At 17.1% G+C, this 25,157-nt stretch overlaps 6 protein-coding genes across 6 annotated transcripts; 1 reads left to right on the top strand and 5 right to left on the bottom strand.

The window, feature by feature from the left end:
- Nucleotides 1–908: 908 nt before the first annotated feature.
- Nucleotides 909–6,293, bottom strand: ApiAP2 (transcription factor with AP2 domain(s), putative; the record flags this gene model as incomplete). Its single annotated transcript, XM_028677622.1, has 1 exon — nt 909–6,293. One exon carries the CDS (start codon nt 6,291–6,293, stop codon nt 909–911), a length of 5,385 nt encoding a protein of 1,794 aa, XP_028533993.1.
- A 3,687-nt stretch (nt 6,294–9,980) lies between these two features.
- PRELSG_1133900 (cytosolic Fe-S cluster assembly factor NAR1, putative) lies at nt 9,981–12,530 on the bottom strand (the record flags this gene model as incomplete). The annotated part of the gene is made up of 1 exon (XM_028677621.1): nt 9,981–12,530. One exon carries the CDS (start codon nt 12,528–12,530, stop codon nt 9,981–9,983), a length of 2,550 nt encoding a protein of 849 aa, XP_028533992.1.
- A 1,158-nt stretch (nt 12,531–13,688) lies between these two features.
- PRELSG_1133800 (organic anion transporter, putative) lies at nt 13,689–16,794 on the bottom strand (the record flags this gene model as incomplete). The annotated part of the gene is made up of 4 exons (XM_028677620.1): nt 13,689–13,850; nt 13,955–14,027; nt 14,140–14,231; nt 14,398–16,794. The coding sequence occupies 4 exons, from the start codon at nt 16,792–16,794 to the stop codon at nt 13,689–13,691; spliced, it is 2,724 nt and encodes a 907-aa protein (XP_028533991.1).
- Nucleotides 16,795–19,049: 2,255 nt separating this feature from the next.
- PRELSG_1133700 (conserved Plasmodium protein, unknown function) lies at nt 19,050–19,790 on the top strand (the record flags this gene model as incomplete). The annotated part of the gene is made up of 1 exon (XM_028677619.1): nt 19,050–19,790. One exon carries the CDS (start codon nt 19,050–19,052, stop codon nt 19,788–19,790), a length of 741 nt encoding a protein of 246 aa, XP_028533990.1.
- A 703-nt stretch (nt 19,791–20,493) lies between these two features.
- PRELSG_1133600 (60S ribosomal protein L19, putative) lies at nt 20,494–21,318 on the bottom strand (the record flags this gene model as incomplete). Its single annotated transcript, XM_028677618.1, has 3 exons — nt 20,494–20,933; nt 21,070–21,175; nt 21,316–21,318. The coding sequence occupies 3 exons, from the start codon at nt 21,316–21,318 to the stop codon at nt 20,494–20,496; spliced, it is 549 nt and encodes a 182-aa protein (XP_028533989.1).
- Nucleotides 21,319–22,955: 1,637 nt separating this feature from the next.
- Nucleotides 22,956–24,614, bottom strand: PRELSG_1133500 (conserved Plasmodium protein, unknown function; the record flags this gene model as incomplete). The annotated part of the gene is made up of 1 exon (XM_028677617.1): nt 22,956–24,614. One exon carries the CDS (start codon nt 24,612–24,614, stop codon nt 22,956–22,958), a length of 1,659 nt encoding a protein of 552 aa, XP_028533988.1.
- Between the last annotated feature and the right edge of the window lie 543 nt (nt 24,615–25,157).

Here is a 25,157-nt window from a genome sequence, read left to right as displayed (position 1 = left end):
ATCTTTAACTTCAAATAATCTTTATATTATTCAATTTAATTTCACATATTATTTAAAAAGAATAGTGAATATACATAAGCACTTCATATTATATTAAAATTTTTTATATTTCTTATTTTTTGTAATAATTAGACAACAAAAAAAAAAAAAAATAAATAAATAAAATAAATAAAATAGGAAAAAAATTACATACATAATTAATACACATTTGAGTAATATTAATACAAAAAAAAAAAAAAAAAAATTATGCAATAAATTTTTTATGAAATATTTTTTATTTGACTTGATTATTTTTATTTTTTTATATTATTTTTTATTTTAATTTTAATTTTAATTTTAATTTTCATTTTAATTTTCATTTTTTTTTTCTGAAATCCTATTTTAATATTTATCAAAAAACTTAAATACTTTATGCAACATGTTATTCATAAATTTTTTTTTTATTCACATTTAACTTCTTTACAGATATATATGTATAGAAATATATAATCTCTTTTTTATCGTATCTTCTTAATTTATAAGATTATTTTTATCATTTTTTTTTTTAAATCAATTGAAATTATGTCTAGTTTAAAATTGCATTTATTTTTTATGTATACAATAATTTTAAATTTTATTTCGTCTTTTCGAAAAATTATAGTATTTTCCTATAATAGATGTTAAATATTTTGTTATATATATATATATATATATATAAAATTTTTTTTTTTTATTATATCAATGGTTATCAATATCAATATTATTAAAATCTAGATTGTTGAAATTTACTTACATTTAATTTAAATTAAATCATATCATTTTTACTAAGTGGTAATTCTAAATAATTTTTATTTTCATTTCATTATAGTGTTAACTATTCCTTATGTTTTTATGCTTCTTCTATTTTTGCTTTCACTTTTATTTTTATATTATATCTCTATTTCACTATGATTTTCATTAATATATATATTTTTTTCATTAGATATAATACAAGTTTGTTTATTTTCAAAAACATTTTCTGTTGAATGTATTTTTTTGAACTTCATTTTAATAATATCTTCTTCCTTTTCTTTTTCTTCATCGTTTCCTATTTTCCTTTTTTTTTCTTTTTTTAAGTTATGAATATCAAACAAAAACTCCTCTGAAATTTTATTTTTTTTTTTATCTATTTCTTCTATATTTTTTGTATATTTTTTTTTGTTTTCTAAATATCTAATAAAATAATTGTAAAATTTGTTATAATGGGCATGAAAGCTGGCGGCTTCATTTTTTGCATTTTCTTTGCCCCCATATTTTTTACATGAAAAAGATTTGGATTTTTTTTTATTTTTAAAAAAAAAAAATGCTATGTATCTATTGTAATTGGAATCAAAAGAAATATTTTTAATTTTCCATTTTTTAGAATTTACAGTTCTCACTTTATTTACATATTTCATAATTAAATTAAATATCTGTTTTTCTTTTTCATCTATGTTGTATAAATTATTATTATCAATTAATTTAAGTTTTTTTAAAAAATTATTAATAATATATTCTTTCTCTTCAATTCTATTACAAATTCTATATTTCAAATCTTCGACATATTTTGTTTTTTTAATATTAAGTACTTCTAATAAATTTTTATTATTGTATTTACTTAGGTAAAAATTTTGTAAATCTTTATCCATATAATATTTGCATGTTTCTTTAAAAGAACAATCAAAGTTTTGATTGTAAATTGAATCAAATTTATCATCCACTTGTTCATTAAGTAATAAGCATTGATTTTTATTATTTTTTTTTTTTTTTACACTTGATGTATCATTTGAAACACATGTAACATGCTTTGTGATTCTATTTGAGTCTTCTTTTTTTTCTCCTGTATTATTTAAAAAATTTGTAATAGAATTATATGTTATTTGATTTTTATTTATACTGTCATTTTTTTTTTCTTCAGGGAAATTTGCAAAATCAGTTGTAATTAATCCTGTTTTATTTTCTATAAGAGATGAATTTTTTTGAGTATTATAATCTTTTATTTTTTTAATATAAATTTCTTTGTGTATTGAATTTTCATTAATATGAGAATAATAGTTGTTTAATTTTTCTTTTAACTTTAAATTATTAAAAATTTCGAAAGAGTCCTTAGGAAATGATTCATTATTCATGGTATAGTTATCAGTTAAATTATTATCAGTTAATGTAAAAAGTTTCCCAGAAAAGTTATATATATTTTTTAAATTATTATTTTTATTGTATATTTTACTTTTTTTTTCATCTTTAGGATTTTTCTTACGATCAGATAAAAATTGATTATCATAACTATATGCATTAAACAAATCTTTTATTTTATTATTCTCTATTTTTTTTATTTTCTTTAAATCAATTCGGAAAATTTTATTGCTGCTTGTAATGTTATTTGTCTTATTATCGTTCATATCATTAATGTTTAAATTATCAACCATTTTATCATTTATGGTATAATCGTTCATATGGCTAACTATACTATTATAATTTGATTTTCTAAAAAACTTTAAATTATTTTCGTTTTTGTTACATATACTATTATCATTAAAATTGTAAAAAAAATTATTACTTGCATTGGTGTTGTAATCGTCATTTTTAATTGAATATTTTAACAAACCCTTACTTTTTGTATAATTTTTTAGTATGCTAGCTCCTGAAAACATTTTTCTTTCATATTTATCATTTTCACTTTGCTTAATGATATTTTGTTCATTGTCTTTTGATAATTTTTTCATATCAAGCTTTTTATCCAAGAATTTTTTATTAGCTAAATAAAAAGAATTTCCATTAATTGTCTCAAGAGATGAAGAACAACAATTTTTCAATTTTTCCTTTTCTTTATAATTTTCCTTTTCCAAGCAATTCTCATTAAATTCTATGCAGTTATTAAAAAAGGAAGGGTTATTGATATTATTCAAATTTTCTTGATTAATTATATTTGGAGAATCTTCAATATCATTTTTTACATTAACATAATTATTATCATCACAATAATTTTTCATGATTTTTTTGTTTTCTAAAAGGATATGATAATTATTATTTTTTTTCAATATATAATTTTCATTAATATAATTATCATATATTTTGTCTAATATATTATTTATTATTTTATCTTGTTTATTTAGATGGTTACCTGATGAATACTTTTCATTAACATATATATTAGCTGACTTTATTTTTTCAATATTCTTTTTTTTATTTAATTCATTATTTTCATTGTTTTTAATATTAGTATTATTATTTTTGCTCTGAAAGCCAAATTTTTTTTCAAAAAAATAGCCATTTTTTAAAGTTGGAGAATTATTTATATTTGTTTTTATATAATATTTTTCAAAGTAATTATTTAAAAACTCTTTCATATTTTTTTCAAAAGAATTCAACTTTTCTTTTCTTAAATTGTTATAACTTATATTATTATTAAAGCATTTGTCACTTGTTTTTATATCATAGACCTTACCACTTAAGCTTGATGAAATAGATGCATTTTTATCTTCTTCATCAACTGAATGAATATATTCATATATATAAAAAATATTAAATATATTGAATTCATCAAAGTTCCAATTCTTTCCTGTATCACAATTTTTTTTTAATTTCTCGTTTTTTATATTTTTTAAATTTTCATTTTGTATATTTACTGCATCTATATTTTCTGAGTTTTCCTTTTCACTAATTAAATTATTCTTTAATATTCTCCTATTTCTCTTATTCAAAGATTTTACAAAGAACGTTTCGTCAACCTCTTTTTCTTTTAACTGTTCTACGAATGCAAATTTTGCATTGAAATAATTATCAGTAAATTCTTTTTTTAAATCACTGTTTGAAAAAAATATATTAAATTTTAAATGATATATATACTTAAGATAAACAGAAAAATCATTAATTATTATATCAAAACATTTATCAAAAAAAGTTTTATTATAATCTTTTTGTAATTGAAAGCATTCTAATAAATATACAATGTGAAAAATATCTTTTATACGAATCTCATTTCTTAATTTTTTTTCGTCAATATAAGAAAAAGGATCAAATAAAAAAAATTCATTTAGATTTAATAATTCTATAAAATTTAATTCTCCCAAATTTTCATCAAACCCTGTGCTAAAATCATTAGCATTTAACAATGAATTCCTATTTATATTAGCTTTTAATTTTTTGTTTGCATTATTTTTTATTTTTCTCTTATTTTTCTTAATAACACTTTCGCAATTTTCAACTTTTTTTTTTTTTTTTAACATATCCGTCAATGTTGTATCAGGTCGAAAATTTTCTTCCCCCGATGAAAAATTATCATTACCACTGTTGCTAAAATCATCAACAAAAAATACATTTTTACAACTATTAGAATGTCTTAATATTTTAAAATCATCTTTATAATTATTATTAAAATAATTGATTAGAGGCAAAAATATAAATTCATAAATACATAATACTGTAATATCATTTGTGTAAAGTATATTAGATAAGTTAAATAAAAATATACTTTTATTCTCTGTTCCCTGCCAAGGAAAACATATATCTTTTAGATATACCAAGCAGTTAATTAATCTTACCTTTTTTTTTAAATAAAAAATTTCTACGTATTTATTCAATTTTAATAAATTATTTTTATTTTTCATGTCTTCATTACTTGTATCTTTCATTTCTGCTTTTTCCTTTTTTTCTTCATTCGTCTTACTTATATTTTTATTCACAGAATTAGGGATATTTGATTCATCTATTTTTTTTATACTTTTATTATAACAATATTCACTTTTGTTTTCTATCCTCACATTTTTATTATTATTAATCTTAATATTACTATTATTATTATGATCATCACTATTATTACTATTTTTATCACTATTATTATTATTTTTATCATCATCATCATCGTTATTACTATTATTATTATTATCATCATCATCATCATCATCATTGCTATTACTATTATCATCACTATTATTATTATTTTTATCATCATCATCATCGTTATTACTATTATCATTATTATTATTATTATTATTATTATTATTATTATTATTATTATTATTATTATTATTATTATTATTATTATTATTATTATTATCACTATTATTATTATTTTTATCATTATTATTATTATTATTATTATTATTATTATTATAGTGTAGATTTTTGATATAACTTCTATTAATGTTAAATTTATCATTATTTTTAATATAAGTAAAATTATTATTATTTATGATAAAGTTACTATAATTCTGAATATATATATTTGAATAATTATTATCATAGTTAAAACAAATACTTTTGTTCATGCCTTTATTTCCTATTAAAGAATTTTTCTCTTTTTTATAAAAAAAATTATGCTTCAAGTGGTTCTTGATATTTAAAGTGTTTAAGTAAATTACATTTTTATGGATGATATCATTTTTATTTTTATCAGTCTTTTTAATTTTTACCAATATATTATTATTCTCTTTATTTTTAGATGAATAATAATTCTTTTTTTTTTTATTACAATATAATTTATTTACATGGGTATTATTTAAAGTGCTCATTTGGTTTCTTATGTAATATATATTATTTACTGAATTTTGATGTAATTCTCTTATAAGGTTAGGAATAAGTTCATTTGAAGAAGAATTAGTATCAAAATTATTGCTATTATTTATATTATAATTACTTTTGTTACAATTTTTACTTTTCTCTAGATGCTTATTAATTAAAGAATATTCATTTTCATTCAATTTTATATTCAAATTATGTTTATTTAAATTATTCAAATTCATATTATTTAATCTATTTAAATATATATAGTTGAAATTATTTTTATATAAATCATTTAAGTTATTTAAATTGCATTCATTTAAAGTATTTTTAATTTCTTTTAAAGGAACATCGTTGTTAATTTTCAAAAAATTACATTTATTTATTACATCAATATATTTCTTATTATAGTAATTATTTAGACAACAAAAACTTTTTCCTGAATAGTTGTCGTAAATAGTACCAATGCATGGAGAACGCTTATTATTATGTAAAGTTCTCCTATAATTAAAAATGGTATATAGATCATTTCTATTGTTGAATTCTCTTTTTTTTTTATCATACGATTTATTAACAGAAATAGATTTCCTAATTTTTTCTGAATTTTCACCTTTATTTTTCTTATATATGTTAAATAAATATTCATTTCTATTATTAGATATATTGTCAAATATATATATGTAGGAATTATTTATTGTTGATGTATCTTCATTATAATCTGCTGAAAAGTTTCCTTCAAAAATATTTTTTAGTGAGTTTTTTTTTTGATATAATAAATAATAATCATTTATTTTCATTTTGAAAAATTAAAAAATATAAAAAGTGAAATCACATATAAAAATCATAACAAGTCTTTTATTTACTACTTAGAGTGTATTAATTTTTTAAGATATCTAAATTAAAATTAGTGTATAAATAAAAAAAAGAAAATTTTTATATCTTCATTTTTATTTTAAAAAGCAATTGTTAAAAAGAAATGTATATTCTCAAAGATTAAATTCATAGAAAGAAAATAAATATAGAATAATTCTTTTTGCTTTTTTATAAAAAAAAAAAAATATTAGATGTAATACTTTTTATATTATAAAAAATTTTATGATTAAATTTATTGTTATGTATATATATATATATATATATATATATATATATATATATATATATATATATATATATATATATATATATGTATGTATGTATGTATGTATATATATATATATATATATGTATGTATGTATATATATATATGTATGTATATATTTGTATGTATATATTTGTATTATATATATGTATATATATATTTGTATGTATATATTTATATGTATATATTTGTATGTGTATATTTATATGTATATATTTGTATGTATATCTATGTATGTATGTATATATATGTACTTATATGCACATGCATATATATATATATAATTCTGAAAAGCAGTTTAGTTCCTTTTTTTAAAAAAAAACAAATTTTAATTAGTGTATAAACTTTGTATACATAAAAGTAATAAAAAACGCTATAATAAATGGAAAATATGAAATAATACAATAAATAATAATATTATTTTTGTTTTCACAGTTATATATGTTTCTTTTTTTTAAATATAACCATGTAAATTAAAATTTTTAAAAATTTGATCAAAAAATAAAGTAATTATTTATAAAAAAAGAAAAAAAAAATATTCTACAAAAAAAAATAACCTCTTTTGTATCATTACACATTTAGAACACATTTTTCCAAATTTTTTTTTTTAATACTATTAATTTTTGAAATTGCATTTATATTTAATTTAATGTAGCATTTTTAATTACACTACTTATATTTAAAAAAATAAAATCATTAATTATTAAAAATATTATAAAAAGCAAAGAAAAATAATAGAGAGGCGCTACTTTGTTCCCTTTAATACAAAAAAAATAAAAATAAAAATGAATTTTTTTTGCACATATCTAAATTTTCATAAAAAAAAAAAAAAAAATTAAAACATTTTAATTAATAATTTTTATAAAAAGAAAAAAAAAAATTAAAATTTTTTTATTTAAAATATCTAATAACTACCATAGACCAACACTCCTTATTTTAGTTTCGTGTTTTTCTCCTTTTTTCTCTCCTTTTTTTTTCTCTCTTTTTTTTAAATGGTGGTAAACACTTAAATTATATAGATGTAACTGAAAACGTTTTATCATGCACATATTTAAAAGTATATTAAATAATTATCAAAATATTCATAAATATGTATAGATCCTCTAATATTTATTTATTTCCCCCCCCTCTAATATTTTTAAATATGAATAACAATTACAATTAAAAAGAATATTTTTATATACGTGAAAATGTTTATCTTTCGTATCATTTGTTTATATAAATTATCTTAAAATAAAAAAGGAACAATGTTTTTTAGGTAAGTTAATTTTTATGAAATACATACTAAAAGTAAATCTAAATAATTTTATACATCTTTCATTATAATTAATAATACTGCATTTATTTGAGGAATGTTTTTCTGTAAGAAATATATATTTTCCATATTTCAACATGGTCTAATATATATAATAAATACATACATATAGATACATCTATATATATTTTTCTTTTCGTGGGTGTCGAATTGCTTTTTGTTTTTGATCATTTTTAATTTTGAATTGTTAAAAAAATAGAAAAAAAAAGAAAAGAATATTTCATCTAAAATAGGGGCATGGAAGAATGAATATTTTTATGAATATCAAAAAGATTCAAAATACAATAAAAATATTCATTAGTGAATATTTAATTCTTTTTAATTTTCTTTTATATTTTATACATATAAAAATTAAATTATTAATGAAACTTTTATGAGAAAATGAAATGAATTTACTTTTTTTTTTTATAATGAAATACATTAAGTATATTACTGAATAACAATGAAAAATTCTATTAATCTAAAAAAAAAAAAAAGTTCTTATTTCTTAATAACATAGAAATATTTTTAATCTTAAATTAGTAATTAGAAAAAGTTATAAAGCTTCATCTGTTTTTATTTTAATTTCTTTTTTTTTTCCCCTTTTTTTTGTTTCTTGGTAAATATACGTTCATATATAAATAAAAAAATACTAAATAGTATAAATTTATAAATATTTAATTAATCATATTTTGAAAATGATATGAATTTATGTTTTTTCCTCTTTGAAAAATTCATAAGTAATTGATTCATATTTATATCTTTATTTCTTTTTAAAATATATTGAATTTATTTTACACATATAAATTTATTATAATTCGGGACATTTATGCTTTTTTACGTTTTTAGAATATTTCTTAAGTATACTGAAATGCTATATTAACAATTAACATAATTAAAAATAGAATGAAAAAAATAATAACAATTTCTCTAATAAAACATCTAATGGTAATGATTACTTCCTATATAAAAATAGGAAATTCTTTAATATTTATAAATTAAAAATCTGCTAGACCATTTTTATTTTTGTTATACAATGTACTATATATGTTTTAATAAGTTTTACTTTCTAAGTACATGTAAATATTATTTTTTTTTATAAATTCAGTATAAATATGAAAATAACATATATAAAAAATAGTAAATACATACTTTATCAGACATTGATAAGAACAGTGAGATTAATCGTAACATAAACATTTTTTTATTCATCACTTTAGAAAACCTTTTATATAATTATATAAAATTAATATTAATTACTAATCCTTTAAAGGAAGAATATATTTAATAAAATAATTTTGAAAAATAAAATCTCATTCTTCTCTTGTATTTTTTAAGAAAAATTATGTTAAGCTTAAAGAATAAAAAAAGAGGAATAACACATTTTTCATTTTTATACTATTTTATTAAGAAAAAAATTCTATAAATTTGATTACCTTCTAAAATATTTAATTAATGATATAAATAATTTGAAGTGTAAGATAATATATTTCGTTAAAAGAAAATTATTTTTACTTTTTCAAATTCATGTATATATACATATTTTTTGGTTTCAATAAAATATTTTTATTTGAAAACTATATTTTTAATTTATATATATATGCAACACTGTCTTATAGAAATATAAAAGAAAATTTTTTTTTAAATGTTTTTAAGGTATATTTTCTTTAAAATATTTGAAATAGTATGTAATTTATAAATTATTCTTTTTTTATTTTATAAAAAATTAGTCAAAGTTTTTTAAAATTTTACATATATATATATTTTTTTTTTTTATTTTTAAAAAGCATAAAAATTATTACCCAAAAAATTGGAAAAATAGACGGAAATATAATAAAATAAGTAAAACTTTTAATAATACAAAAATTTAATTAAAAATAAAATAAAATAAAATTTAATTAGGAAATCAAAAAAAAAAAAAACAAATAATTAAAAATTATAATTATATATATATATATATATATATATATATATATATATAATAAATATAAAAAGGAATAAAACAAACAGAAGTAACTAAGATAGATAATATATGAAATAAATTTTTAATATTTACCAATTAATTATATCCAATTTTTTTTTTGAAGAAAAAGTACTCTTTAATAAATGAAAAGTGCTCGTATTAAAAATATAAAATATATTTTTTAAAAAAAAATTAACATTAGAATCATCTGTGCATTTATTGGAATTTATATATAAAGTGAATTTGTTACTATGCATTGTTTCATATAAAATTTGAAATAGTTTTTCTTTATCATTTTTTTCAAATAATATTTCATAATTGTTTTTTTCATTTTCTTCAGATTGCTCATTATTTTTTGTTTTATTAAAATATGTTTTTTTATGTATTTCACTGGAACATATACAACTGTTTTCTTCTTTTGTAGAATAATTATCTAAAAAAAGAAAATCAAAATTTTCAATAACTTTTTGATTATATAATTTCTTGAAAATATTAAAATTGTGACATGAACAGCTGGAAAATTTATTAGGATATTCAGAGAAAATATTTTGTGCACAACCAAAAAGACAGCCTTTCTCACATGCCATTAATTCAACATAATCAATTTTTCCTAAAAAATTAAGATTGTATGTAATCTTAATTTCATATGTATCTTCATCATTCATTTCACTATCAAAAATTTCTTCCTTAGTTTTGTTCTCTTTTAATTTTTTTATAACTTTGTACATACTCTTAAAACCATATGAGAGAACAACTCTAAATACACATTTGTTATTTTTAAAGAGAGATAATACAATAATATCTTCATATTTAAAATTAAAATTATTTTCTTCAATATTAAAATTGAAAATTTGTTTACATACATACTTAAATATCTCTTCTCCATATCCCATGGAAATATTATTTTTATTACCACATCTAATAGAATAATTCGAAATTTTATCATAAATATATTTAAGTTCTATATTTTTGTTTGCAAAATATTCTATATTAAAAGGTTCATTTTCTAAAATTTTACTTATGCTCTTTTCTTTTGAATTTGTTATATTTTCATTTGCTACTTTATGCTTATATATATTTTTATCAATTACATTTTTTTCCTCTTCTTTTTGTAATTTTGTATTTATTGTTGTACTTTTATATTGTTCTTTAATACTCTGACAATGTGTTTTATTTATATTTCTTATTTTATTATTAGTTTCTTTTAAAATACTATAAACACTATCAATAGATAATTCAGGTAATGTATAAAAATCTATATTCATACTTTTTATTAATTCTATTAATTCTACTGTTGTTAAAACTGCGTCTACACAATAAAATTTATTTTTTGAATCACTACCAATATTATTTTCATTGTTATTTGATATATTTTCACAAGAAATAAAATGAGATAAATAGTTAGTCATGTTTTGTTCTATTGATTTTTGTTGCTCTATGTTACTTTTATGGGCTTCTAATTTTTTGTCAAAACAATATAATAAATAAACGTGATTAATATCATAAATCGTTAGGGGAGATGTTTTTAATAATTTATTATCATCATTATTTTCCAAAATATTATTTTCTATATTTCTTTTAAAAAGACGATTTTTTAAAAAATGTTTTCTACATATATTTATGAATTTTATATTATAATTGTAAAATTTAAAGAAATTGCTAAAAAAGTAATCTTCTATTAAGGGAAATGTGCATAAACCATTATGCAAATGTAAAATTTTCAAAATTATTCCTTGAATATCTTGACTGGTTTTTACTTTACTAAACGAGTTTAGTAGTTCTTCCTCAAAATTTTTTTCTCCATATATAACACTACCACTACAATGAGAACAAATTAACGGGAGCATATTTGAGGTTTTATATCCATATTCTATATGATCATTTGTGTATTTATAATTATTCATTATTATGTTACTATTGTTATTATAATTTTTCCTATTGTAATCTTGTTTTTCTCTACCATTGTAACTATTATAACGGCTGAATTTTTTATTTATGTATTTCTTTTCGCTAAATTTTTCATTATTATTTTTTTTTAATTCTTCATTAAAATTATTAGGTTTATATTTAAATTTGTTATTAAGTTCATTTTCATTTGTATTATTCTCAAAAATATCATATAGGGTACTATCAATTTTTTTATGTAATTCTGGATTTTTTCTACAAAAAAAATCAATAAATTCATTCTTTGCCTCATTTAATGCTATCAGTTCACTTAATGATGAGTCATAAACATAATCAAAATTCAGTGCTTTTAAAAAAAAACATAATTTATTTTGAGTAGTTGATAAAGGTAAATTATAATACACAGACAAAGCTGTTAAACTTTGTAAAGATAAAGAAATTATATTAATTTTTTTTTTCTTCAAATTATTCAAAATTTCAAGTGCATTCTGGCTTTTTAAAAAATTGGTTTCTTCATTGGTAACACAACCATTACATGCTAAACAATCTGTTAATGATATTTCTCCTCTTTCATTTTTATTTCTTTTATTCTTTTTATTTATATTAATTAAATTTGATTTTTCTTGCCTATTTTCATTAATTTTATCAGAATTATATAAAAATGGTTTTATACATTCTTCACCCTCATTATAATAATCATTTAAATTTTCTAATTTTATTGCATTAGAGAACATTTTTTAATACTATTTTTAATTTTTTAAAATAATACTTCATATAATTGCATTTTTTCAACATTATAAGTCGTATTATGTTTTTTTCTTTTTTTTTTTTTTTTTATTTATATTAATATTTTAAATAAGATTAAGTATTACTATTTTTTTTTTTTTATTCATGTAAAGATACTTTTATTGTTATTGAAATCATTATTTTTATTATATTTATTTTTACTTTATTTGATTTTTATCATTATTTATATATGCATATATTTATTTTAATTGCATTTATGAAAAAATAGAAATTAAAATAACATTTTTCAAAACAATCATGTTTAATAGATTACTACATATATCTTATTTTTTTAAATATAATAAATCATTACATTAAAAAAAAAAAAAATTAAAAAGTGATTGTTCTTGTACTATCAACAGGATACTTATTACTGAAAATTCTAATAATATTTTAAAAAAGATCCTATATTGGTTTATCTCGGTGGAGAAAAAATTTTACAGTTCCCAAATAAATTTATTTTTTTTTTGTCTTAAGAAAAAAAAAATTGGAGAAATTTTTATTTTTATTTAGTTTTTTATTTATATTTTTGAGTTTTTAATTTTAAAGATAAAAAAATTAAAATAAAAAAAGAAAGTTCTTTATAAAGGTATATTTATATATAAATATATATATCACTATAACGTAACAAAAAATTGAAATTAATTATATTTATGCATATAAATAAAAAATCTTAAAATTAATTTTGAACTAAAAAAATATATAAATTACACAAAATAAATCAGTTGAAAAATATATAAATATATATATATATATATAAATAAAGAAATCAAATAAAATCAAAAACCTTCGGAGATATACATGTCATTTATAAATGAAAGTATTAAATTAAAAAAAAAAAAATGTATATATAGATACGTTAATATAAATAAATGAAAGTAAATAAACCTATTAAAATTAAAAATTCTTTAAAAAAAGGTGGAAAATACAAAATATAATAATTAAAATCAAAATATTAAAAAATCGCACAATATATGCGATAAAAATTACAATACACAACAATATATAAATGAAACAACTTTTTTTAAAATATAAAAAAAAAAAATTTAAAGAATCAAAAAGTTCATAAGTTATAAATATATAAAACCAATGAATCGGTAAAATTGTTATGTATTTTCTTGTCTATTTTTATATTTGTCAATTTTCTTATTCGAATGCATGTAAAGAAATAAACTTCCAAAAGTCATTATAAGAGATTTTGAACATATAATTAGTAAAGTAACTCTTAACCCCCAACTTTGTTCTCGGCATAAATCAGATATTTCACCCTATATTTATTGTAAATAAAAAAATAATGAAAAATAAATTATATATATATATATATTTTAATATAAAACTTTAAAAAAAAAATAAAATAAAATATATGTATTACATCTCTTGTTACGAGACAATCAGGAGATAATATGCCTTTAATATATCCAGTAATAACTATCCATGGGATATCACTAAATAAAAAATAAAAAAAATTTATATAGCTTATAAATGTTTAAAAATTAAATATTATATTTTCCATTCAAATTCTATGCAATTTATTATTATGTTGATTTTTATATTAACCCAAATATATGTGATATAAATGATGACATTCCCACAGAAAAAGGTCTAATGTTTTGAGGAACACATACCATAACACCAATGTTATGACCCGGCTAAATATAAAAAAAAAAAAAAAAAAATAATTTAATTTGTGATTAATATTACATATATAACTGATTTTAATTAAAAAAAATACACAAAATTTTTAAATAAATATAATTTCTTTTATACATATATATATTGTATATTCTAAAATGAAAAAAAAAAAAAAAATTATACCATTGATGAAAATAGAAAAGTTAGCCCAAATGTCATCATAATTGTAAAAATATATAGATTATTAATAAACGGAAGCACTAAGGAAAACACAGATCCAAAGAATAAAATGATAAATGTTTGTAAACCTATGATTCGGAGATATTTATAAACTAGTATATCTTTATTATATAATTTAATTCTCTTTTGATTATTTTTTATATGTTCATAATTTTTATCTATATTTTGTATATTTAAATCATATAAATCCATTAAAAATCCTCCTAAACATGTACCTATTATTGAAGATAAACATGCACACAAACTACATATTACTGTTGCCGATTTATATGTAGGATAAACATCAAGGGCATACAATATAGCTGGTCCATAAACTAAATAACTTTGAATAATATCTGAGTGTGCTGTTAAAGCAGTAACTAATAATAAAAAACTCGGATTGAATAAGGTTGCTTTTGCAAATATATTTAAATTTAATTCTTCATTATCATGTTTATTTAACTTTTCTAAATTATCTTTTATATCTAAAAAATTATTTTCCTTTTTACTGCTATTAAATGATTTTTTGGGGCTCATTAAACATAACTGATCCTTATTGTAAGTATCCATAGTATACACATTATCTGAATTTTGATCTACATAATTACTATTTATAAGTTCTGTTTCATCATAATTATTTTTGACTATTTTATTTTTATTTATAAAGCAGCTATTGTCATTATCATTTTTTTGTACTGAGTTAAAAGAGGTATTATTTGATTCATTTATAGGTTTTTCAACATCATATAATTCATCATCATATAATCTCATTTTATTTTTTTTACACATTTTATAAGAGTCAAATGATTTATGATCGGAGTAATCAGTTGAATTCTTATTTCTCGAATTTGAATTACTATTAATTCTCTTTATACATGATATATGCTTTAAATTGGTAAAATTTTTAAGACTAGAAAACTTTTTGCTTTCAGAAAATTTTAAACTTAAATGTTCATTTTTAAAATTTTTATTTTTATGCAAATTTCTACTTTTTAATTTTCTTAAGTTTAAGTTATTTGTATGAAAAATATTATTATTATCGCTCATATTCTTTGTTGATTCTTTTTTCTTTTCTTTTTTATTTCTGCGCTTTTTTTTTTTTTTTTCATTTTCCCCTTGATTAATCTTCTCTGTTCTATCTGCAGTTATATTATCTTCTTTTTTTGATTCTACATTGATATTATTATTATTATCATTAACATTACTATCGTCATTATTATCAGTAGTATTATTATTGTTATTGTTAATATTTTTGCTATTACTATTTTTAGTTATAATATTATTATTCTTTCGTTTAATTTTTTTTTTTTTTTTTTTTTCATTATTTTTTTCATTTTCAACATTTAATTCATGAGGTATATAAGAATCTACTATATCATGAATATTTGCTTTATCTGAAGTTGTATTCAAATCTTCAATATTTTTTTTTTTATTATCTTTAAATTCTTCTACGTTTTTTAAACTTTCTTCTTCCTTCAAATAATTTTCTTCTTTCAGCTGATTTCCTTCTTCAATATCATTTTCTTTATTTGATTTTTGCTCTTTTTTCAAACTCTTCTTGTCTTCATATTCTTTTAGCATTTTTTCATCAAAAAAATAAAAACATATAACAAAAATAAAAAAGACAAATCCTGAAATGATGAAATATTGAGCAATTGTTATTTTAGTATAAGGAAGAACGACAGCAAGTAAATAACCAGCACATCCTCCTAAAGGAAACATTGTAATAAAAATACTAATCCATGACCCTGCTTTATTTTTAGAGTATGAATATATAAGGGGTGGAATGATAGTAATAAAAGCTGCTTCACCAAATCCGCAAAAAAAACGACTAAACATTAAAGAATAATATGATCCAATAATAAAAGAAATTCCTGTTATAAATAAAGCAAGAGAATTTTGAAATAAAAATATATCCGTTATTTTAAATATGCTATAAGCTGAACCTAGTGAACCACTTATAACCGAACTTATACTTAAACCAAATACAAATACTGAAGTTAAAAATCCTATGTGCATATCTATATTTGATATTTCAAATTTTTCTTTTAAATATGTTGATATGTAATCATATGATCCTGGTATTATTCCTCTATTTACATATATTAAAAAATGAATTATTGTTACTACTGCGTATATAAAATAAAATTTACTTACTCTTTTCTTTAATTTAAATATATAATTTTCTAAACCTAGCACACAACCAAATTTCCGTAATTTCAGATCATCTATACTTGATAAATATGCTTTACTATCTTGATCATAAACATTTATTTTTAAACATGATGAATCTTCTTTTTTGTGATCATCTTTTAAGTTTAAATGGGATTTATCTATTTCATTTTTTTCAATAGTATTCATTGTTCATTTTTCTTTTTAAACTTTATTTTGTTAATTATAAAAATAAAACAACAAAAAATTCATATATATATAAATTATATATAAATATATATAATTTCTTTAAAAAATAAAAAATTAATTCAAATTAAATCCTAAATTTAAAATAGATATACAAATTTTATTTAAAAATATTTTTCCATTTGCAATTATATAAATCTATATAAAAAATGAAAAATATAAAAAAATAAAATACATACAGTATTTGCACACATATAAAAAAAGAAAATCTTAAATATAAAACTTAACTAAAATTTCTTTTTTTTTTTTATTTTTAAAAATAAGTCCTATAAATTATATTATTATTAATGCATGAAAAAAATATAAAAATATAAATGAAAAACACTGTATTTTAATTATAAATTATTAAATATTTTTTTAAATGATTCTAATGTACTCGTATGTGCTTCACTTACAAGAAGAAAAAAAAAATTATATATTTTTAATAAAATTTAAATAATATATATATTATAAAATGAATGCGCAGGCTTAAAGTTATTCCTAAATTTATTTTTTGGATTTTTTCTTTTTACTATTAATAAAAATCCACATAAAAAAAATTTGTATACTTAGTATAATAGTAGATTGAAAATAAAATATATGTAGCATATATATATATATGTATATATATATAATTCTATATAAATATATGTTAATACATATAATTCGCGTAAATATAATATAAATTATGAATATTTAATCTTCTTTTTAAAAATAAGCAAATGAAAATAAAAAAAAATTATTCATATATATATATATATATATATATATTATATATAGTTTTTCTATCTTTAAGATGATTTTTTCTTTTTTAAAAAATATTTTATTTAAAGCAAGCTACATAAAAATATAAAAAAAAAGTAATTTTAAAGTGCACGGGATACAAACATTTTTTTTTTTTTGCGCTTTATATATTGGTATTAATATAGTTTTTTTTTTTTTTTTATATTAACATATTTACATTATCTTTTCATTTAAAATATTTATATCTCCTGCATTAAAAAATTTTGTACTTTTATTATATTTTTTTTTTTTTTCAATAGAATTTCATAATTTCTTTTTGAAATTTTTCTAATCTTCCAATTTTTTTTTTTTATTTTTCATCAAAGATTCTATTGTGTTTTAGTACAAATTTAATAAAAAGGATTTTTTATTATTTTTAATTAAATAGAACTAGTTTAAAAAAAAATGAATTATAATTTTTTTTTTTTATATAATTTTTTTGATAATCTTTTTTTTTGTTAAAAATTTCATATTTAAAAATAATAGAATATTTGTGACACCATATAGCGAAAATTGTATTAAGAGTTTTTTAAATTATTTAAATTTCTTAATAGAACTTAATTTTTTTTCTTATTAAAATTTTATAAAATAATACGTAAAATTATTTTAAAATTTAAAATAAAGATTGCACTTGTTATATAACGAAGTACATTTATGTACATTAAAATTACATCATCTTCTTATATTAAATTTTTTTATGATTGTAGAAAATATAATTGAAAACATTAATTTATTATCTTTTTAAAACTATTATTGGGATGTTCTTATAGAAAAAATTATTGAAAGCATTGTGCATTCTGTTAATAATTACAATTTTTATCTTTTTAAATTTTTAAAGCCCTATCATATCTAAGATGTTTTTTGAAATTTTAAATTAAAATAATTTAGCACATAAAGAGCAAATTCCATCTATTAATATTAATTGATTAGCAATTTTATATGTCATATCTTTTTGAATTTTTCAATTTTACAAACAGAATTTGATAAAATTCATTGCACAATAAATTTATATCAAATATTTAGGATTTAAAAAACTATTATTATTTTGAAAATATATTTTATAAAGGAAAAGGTTATAATTATTTTTAGGAAAAATAAAAAAAAAATAAAAAAATTTCATTTTTAAAATATCTTTAAAATTTTTTTAATTTTTCGTAAATTTTAAATAAATATTTAAATTTTACTACTTAAACTTATAATGGATACTTAGTTTTTATTCTTAAGAGGACAACTTTATGTACTCGTCAAATGAGAATTAAAACTTTGTTGTTATTAAATTTTATATGAAATTAAATTATGCATTCCTTATATCCTTTTAATTTTTCATTAAAACTGTTCTTTTAAAAAAAATAACAGTAAAAATTGGAAGTGGATTACAAATCCCATTTAAAATAAATTAATAAGAATTTTTTTTTTTTTGAAATCTCTATATTATGATGGATATACAAGAAAATATTAGAGATAAAGAAAAATATGAATATAGTTTGAATGAAGTAAATGATAAATGTAAATACGAAAAAAAAAAAAAATTATATGAACTAAATAATTTACATAATTTAGTAAATGCTTTACCGTATATTGATTCCTATGACAATGAATTGGAACAAGTGGCAAAAAAAATGGTTGAAGAAGAAATGAAATTAATGAATGAAAAAAATGAAGTAAAAAATTATTTAGAAGATTATCATATTCCATCGTTAATGTATTTGAATAATGAAAATTCAGTTATACATAATGAATTAAGAAGATGTGAAGAAAATAAAAAAATGGAGAAACTTAATTTCGATTATTATAATATAAGCCATACACTAAATGATATGAGTATTAATGAATGGAAGAGTACATTGAAAAAATATGAGATTATTTTAGAAAATTCACATAATGCTTTAATAAATATTGAATTAATGAATAAATATAAAGATGTAATGTGGAGCGAACACATGAAAATATTTAGTCATATAGATATAAATTTACAAAATAACATAAAATCATTAAAAGAAGAAATAGAAAATATAAATAAAAAAAGAAAATTACATCAATTACAGTTTGTAAACGATTTAACTACCTTACAAAATGAAAGAAAAGAATATAAAAGGAAGAATAATATTATTTTAAGTGAAATAAAAAAATTACTATCTGAAAATATGCTAATGCAATATAAGAAAAATTTGATATAATCATGATATCCTATATTAGTTAAGATATTTATTTGATTTTTTATTACATCTTTTTATTTTACTATATGCTTATACCTAATATATATATATATATATATTTTCTGAAATATTTAAAAAATAATATTTCTTATAATCCTTATAGACTTTTTTTTTTTTTTTTTGTATATAATAAATAAATAATATTATAGAGATATTTATCAATTTTTTTATTTTTAATATTTTTTTTTTTTAAACATATTAAAAATAAAAGCTAATAAAACTGCATAAGAAGGGTATAGTATTTTCTTAATTATAATTTCATTTTATCTTTTTATATATTCCTATGTATATAATATATTTTACTTCACTAGGTATAGTTTTGCTTTTTTTTTCATATTCATCTAAAATATAGAAGATAATAATTTATTTAATACTATATTTTATTTGTTCAAAAATACTTAGTTTAATAAAAAGGTATTTTTTTAGATATTTAATTTTTTCAATTTAAAGAAATTTAATTTTTTTTTTTTTCTAAAGTAGTATATTTTATATAAATAAGAAATAATATATGAACATATATAATATAAATAATATTTGTACAATTTTAAATTTCATTTTTTAGCATGAATATTTCAATATCTCAAAAAGTTCAAATTTATTTAAACTAAAAACACAATATATATAATATTAAATAACTTTAAACAATTTCTACTATATAAAAAAATTAAGCTGAAGTTTCCTTATCTTTTTTTATCTTTCTTCTATTTCTCAAAACTTGAGCTTTTAATCTTTTTGCTTCTAATTGATCAGCTATAGCTTTTTTTTTCAATGTTTCCGCTTTTTCTCTTTGTATGGCTTCAATTAATGTTCTTTTATTTTTAAATTGATTACCTTTACATTTTAAATAAAAAGAATGATATAAATGTCTATCAATTTTCTTCGAATCTCTAAATCTTTTTAATAATCTTCTTAATACACGTTGTCTTTTTATCCATAAGGTTTTTTGATTTGTTCTTGCATTTTTAGTACCTTTTCTTTTACCTATACCCATATGTCTACCTTTTCTTTTTGCTAATTTATATAGTCTAACCCTTGCTCTACTGTGAACTTTTTGAGGTTTTTTTAAAATTAATCCTTCTTTATATAATCTTCTGATACTAAATCCTAAAAAAAATTGTCACATTCATTTTTAATTTATTTATTGTATAAAATGACAAAATATATTCATAAAATATATTATTTTAGATAATGATTTCACTTCACGAAATATTCAAAATTTTTTTTTTTTTTAATTTTCTACTTGAATTAGCTAATGCTATTTCACTGATTTCATTTGGATCTATCCATATTCTATTCTTCCCACATTTTAAAACAGAAGCTGCTAATCTTTTTTGTAATTTAAGAGACTAATAAAAAAAAAAAAAATTGTATGTATACAATAGTGTATATCAACATTATATATTAATGTTATAATACTAATACATAAATATAAATTACTATGTATTAAAAAAAAATTTGAATTTTTAATATTTAATTTTTTAATTACCATTATTACGAAAAATTAAATTGTAAATTTTTTTTTTATTTATATTTTTTACAGAAAAGTATTATTTTAATTAAAAATAAAAAATAAGCAAATATGTTTAATATGCTTTTTCAATTTTTTAAATTTACTTAAAACAGTATATTACAAAATATATACTTCAAAAAAAAAAAATTATATAAAAAATAAATAAAAAAACCTCATATACAAAAATATAAATATAAATACTTATTTATATATATATATATATATAAATATAATCACATATGTACGTATATTTTAAAAAAAAAAAATTATTAAAATAAAAATATAAAAAAAAAAAATATTTGTACATGTATATTTTATAGAAAAAGTCATAAAGATTTTTTTTAATACAAAAAAATGTGTTTACTATAAATTAAAAAAAAAAAAAATAAAAATAAAATTAAAATAAAAAATACATCAAAATTTTATAATCGTAATATTGATATATATATATATATATGTAGAACAGCATTACATATTTTGTTTTAATTCTCATATAATATAAAGAGAAGATTCTTTAATAAATTTTTTATTTTTATATAATATTGTTTTTGTAGAAAAATTATTAAAAAGTGATAAAAAATAGAATTATTTTTTTAAAGCTTTTGTTAAAAATAAATGAAATTTATTATATACATTTTTATTTTCTTCATACTAAAACCCCTTGCCTCACTTCATTTTACACTGAATATTTTGTTTGTTTTTACATATATTTTTTTTAGTTCAATAGAAAAATATAAATCAACTTTTAAAAAAAGTATTTATATATACATATATTTTCTATAATAATTCAAGTCATAAAAATGAATTATTGCTAATAATTTATTTTTATCTTTTTATATCTTTAATTTTTTTTTATTACTCATTTATTAATATATACATATATATATTTGTAAATTAATGTTTAATATTTTACATTTTTTTGTATTACGCAAAATTCTTATTACATTTCTTTTTCTACATATTTAAAAAAAAAAATGATATATTATTATGTTTAAATTTTTTTAATTTAAAGGAATAGTGTTTTATTTATATATATCCTAGTAATACAAAAATTAAGTTCTAATTTAAAAAAAAAAACATTTATGTAATGAAAACAATAATGAATTTTTTTTTTTAATGGTATACATATATGATAAAAGATGTGTTGATTATACAAAAAGAATGGAAAAAATTATTAAAGTATTATTAATACATAAACAAAAAAAAAAAAAAATAATGTAAAATACTAGTAAATATAAACTTATATAAATTGAGAGCATTACAGTGGTGAATTATTAAAATAGTAAATTATGTGATTATCCAATTTAAAATAGAAACTCAATTAACATCTATCATAATTATAATAATATTAAAGAGGAGAGGTCCTTTAATTTATGAAATAAGAAATGTGGAATTATTCATAATTAAAATAAAGTTTATAAAAAGGATAATTATCTCAATTTTATCATATATTATCATAAAATAATAATTGAAATATATGAATATATATAATATGACATAATTAAAAGAAAAAAAAAAATTTAGTAATTTTAAAATTTTCCAATCCTAAAGTTATAAGAAAATTAAATAATATTTTAAAATGCATGTATATATATATATATATATTTATATATACATTAGGTAAATAAGTTTTTTAAAATTTGATCAAGGAATATATCTGTATTATTAGAATAAGTATAATTAATATCATTAAAATTAATAAATATATACACCTCAATCATTATTAACAAAAAAAATATATAATTTCTCAAATAAACATATCCATATAATTCTAAATGACTGTTATGAATTAAAATTGAAAAATCATAATTTTTTTTTGTATTATTTTTAAAAACAATTGGATTCAAACAATTATGGATATAGTTATTGAATTTATTATCTAAAATATTGTTTTCTATAGTATTATTATTAAAAATATTTTTTCTCATAAACTTTTTATATTTTTGCATTATATCTCTAAATAAATAATTAAATTTATTATTAGATGATAAAAGTTTATATTTCACTGAAATTCTTATAGAATTTAGTGTCCTTTCAAATAAGCATTTAATACTTTTTTGTTTTTTTTTTAAAATTATTATTTTTTTTTTTTTTTTTACGAATTTTAAATGTTCTTCGTTCATTTTATTTAATTTATCAATAATTTCAATATAAGGTATTTCTACATAGTTCGATATCCCTTTATGGAAAATTACTGATTTTATATTTCCTAAAAAGTTTTCTATGCATTCTTTTATATGTACCCAAAATAATAGTTCGTTTTTTGTTAAATTAGAAATGAATATTTGTAATAAACAAACGTTAGAATTATTTAAAGAAAAATTGCATTCCGCATTTTTTATCTTTTTTTTACAACATCTGCATAAATATTTTTCAAATTTCTTGTCTTTGTTTTTTTTTTTCTTTTTATCATCATCAATTGACATAATTGAATTTCTTTTTTCAAACTCTGTTATATTCGATTTTTTATTTAAATTTGTATGAGTATCTATTCTTTTTTTTATATTTTTTTTTAAGATATTATTTTCTTGAATTTCATTATATGTTTCTTTCTCATTTTCTAAATGATTTTCATTTTCTAATTCGTTTTCCTTTTCATTTTCTTTATATTCTTCATATTCTTCATCTTCTTCTAATTCGTTTAATTGATTGGCTTTTTCATAAAAGTAATTATAATCACTATCATCAGAAACATTTGACACATCACTATACAAGTCACTTAATAAATCATCACAATTTTCAAAAAATATTTTTTTTTTTTTATTTTTAAAAATGTAAAAAAATTCAAAAAATGTTTCATTTGGCTTATCATAAGCACATATATCTACATTACTTAAGATATTATGAATATAAATTTTTATATAAAAAAAAAAATTATTTTTTATTAGAATATTAATATTTTCTTCGAAAAAGTTGTCCACTTTTTCATTATTTTCTTTATTATTCTTATTAAAGTATATTTTTTCATCTTGAGAAAGACAATATTTATTTAATTTGGTATTATTTATTATACCATTATCTTTTAAACTTTCTTTTTTCTTTTTTTTTTCTTCATTATATTTTATGCTTAAAATAAAATTAAAATAAAATAAATTTTTTTCAATTAGCAAGCCTAGTAAATTATTAAAATTATTGGTTTTACAGAAAATGTAACTTTTTTGACAGTCGTATGTAACATGAAATGAATCCTTATTTTTTTTAGTACAGTTAAATATGTCTATATTTGTTCCGTTAAATCTTTTCATTTTATATAATGCTTTTTTTTTATTACACATAAATTTTTTTATTATTATTTTCTATGTTTTATTACATTTTTAAAATATAAAAACTAATACGATATATATATATATATTTTAAGGTTTTTACAGTTTCATTTTTTATTTGTGGAATACTAAAATTTGTATTTTTTTTTTTTTTTTTTTTTTTTTTGTCTCTAAAAAATATTATCAAATTAAGTTTATAAATTTGAAACGAAGGTTTTTTTAATTTTTTCTTTTTGATTTATATATAATAAAAATGGAAACATACTTTATGCATATATACATGTTAATCTATATTTGTTTTTTTGTGAATTTTTATGTTATTTTTTTTTATTTTTAAAATTATATTTTTTAAAATTGCGAGTTATGTAAATTATCACACACAGGACAATAGGTGCAAGTGCTATTAAGTTTTAAAAAAGATAGTTTATAAACATTTAAAATTATTTTTTATTTTTTTTATAAAATTATAAAAAGTTGAATTTATATAATTATATATATATATTTGTTTATATTGATTATTTTTATAAGTTTATAAAATTTTTTTTAATTGATGTT

This window comes from Plasmodium relictum (assembly GCF_900005765.1).
Source record: "Plasmodium relictum strain SGS1 genome assembly, chromosome: 11".
NCBI classification, from domain to species: Eukaryota; Apicomplexa; class Aconoidasida; order Haemosporida; family Plasmodiidae; genus Plasmodium; species Plasmodium relictum.
Note: the sequence above shows the minus strand (reverse complement) of the source record. Positions and strands in the feature narration are given on the sequence as shown.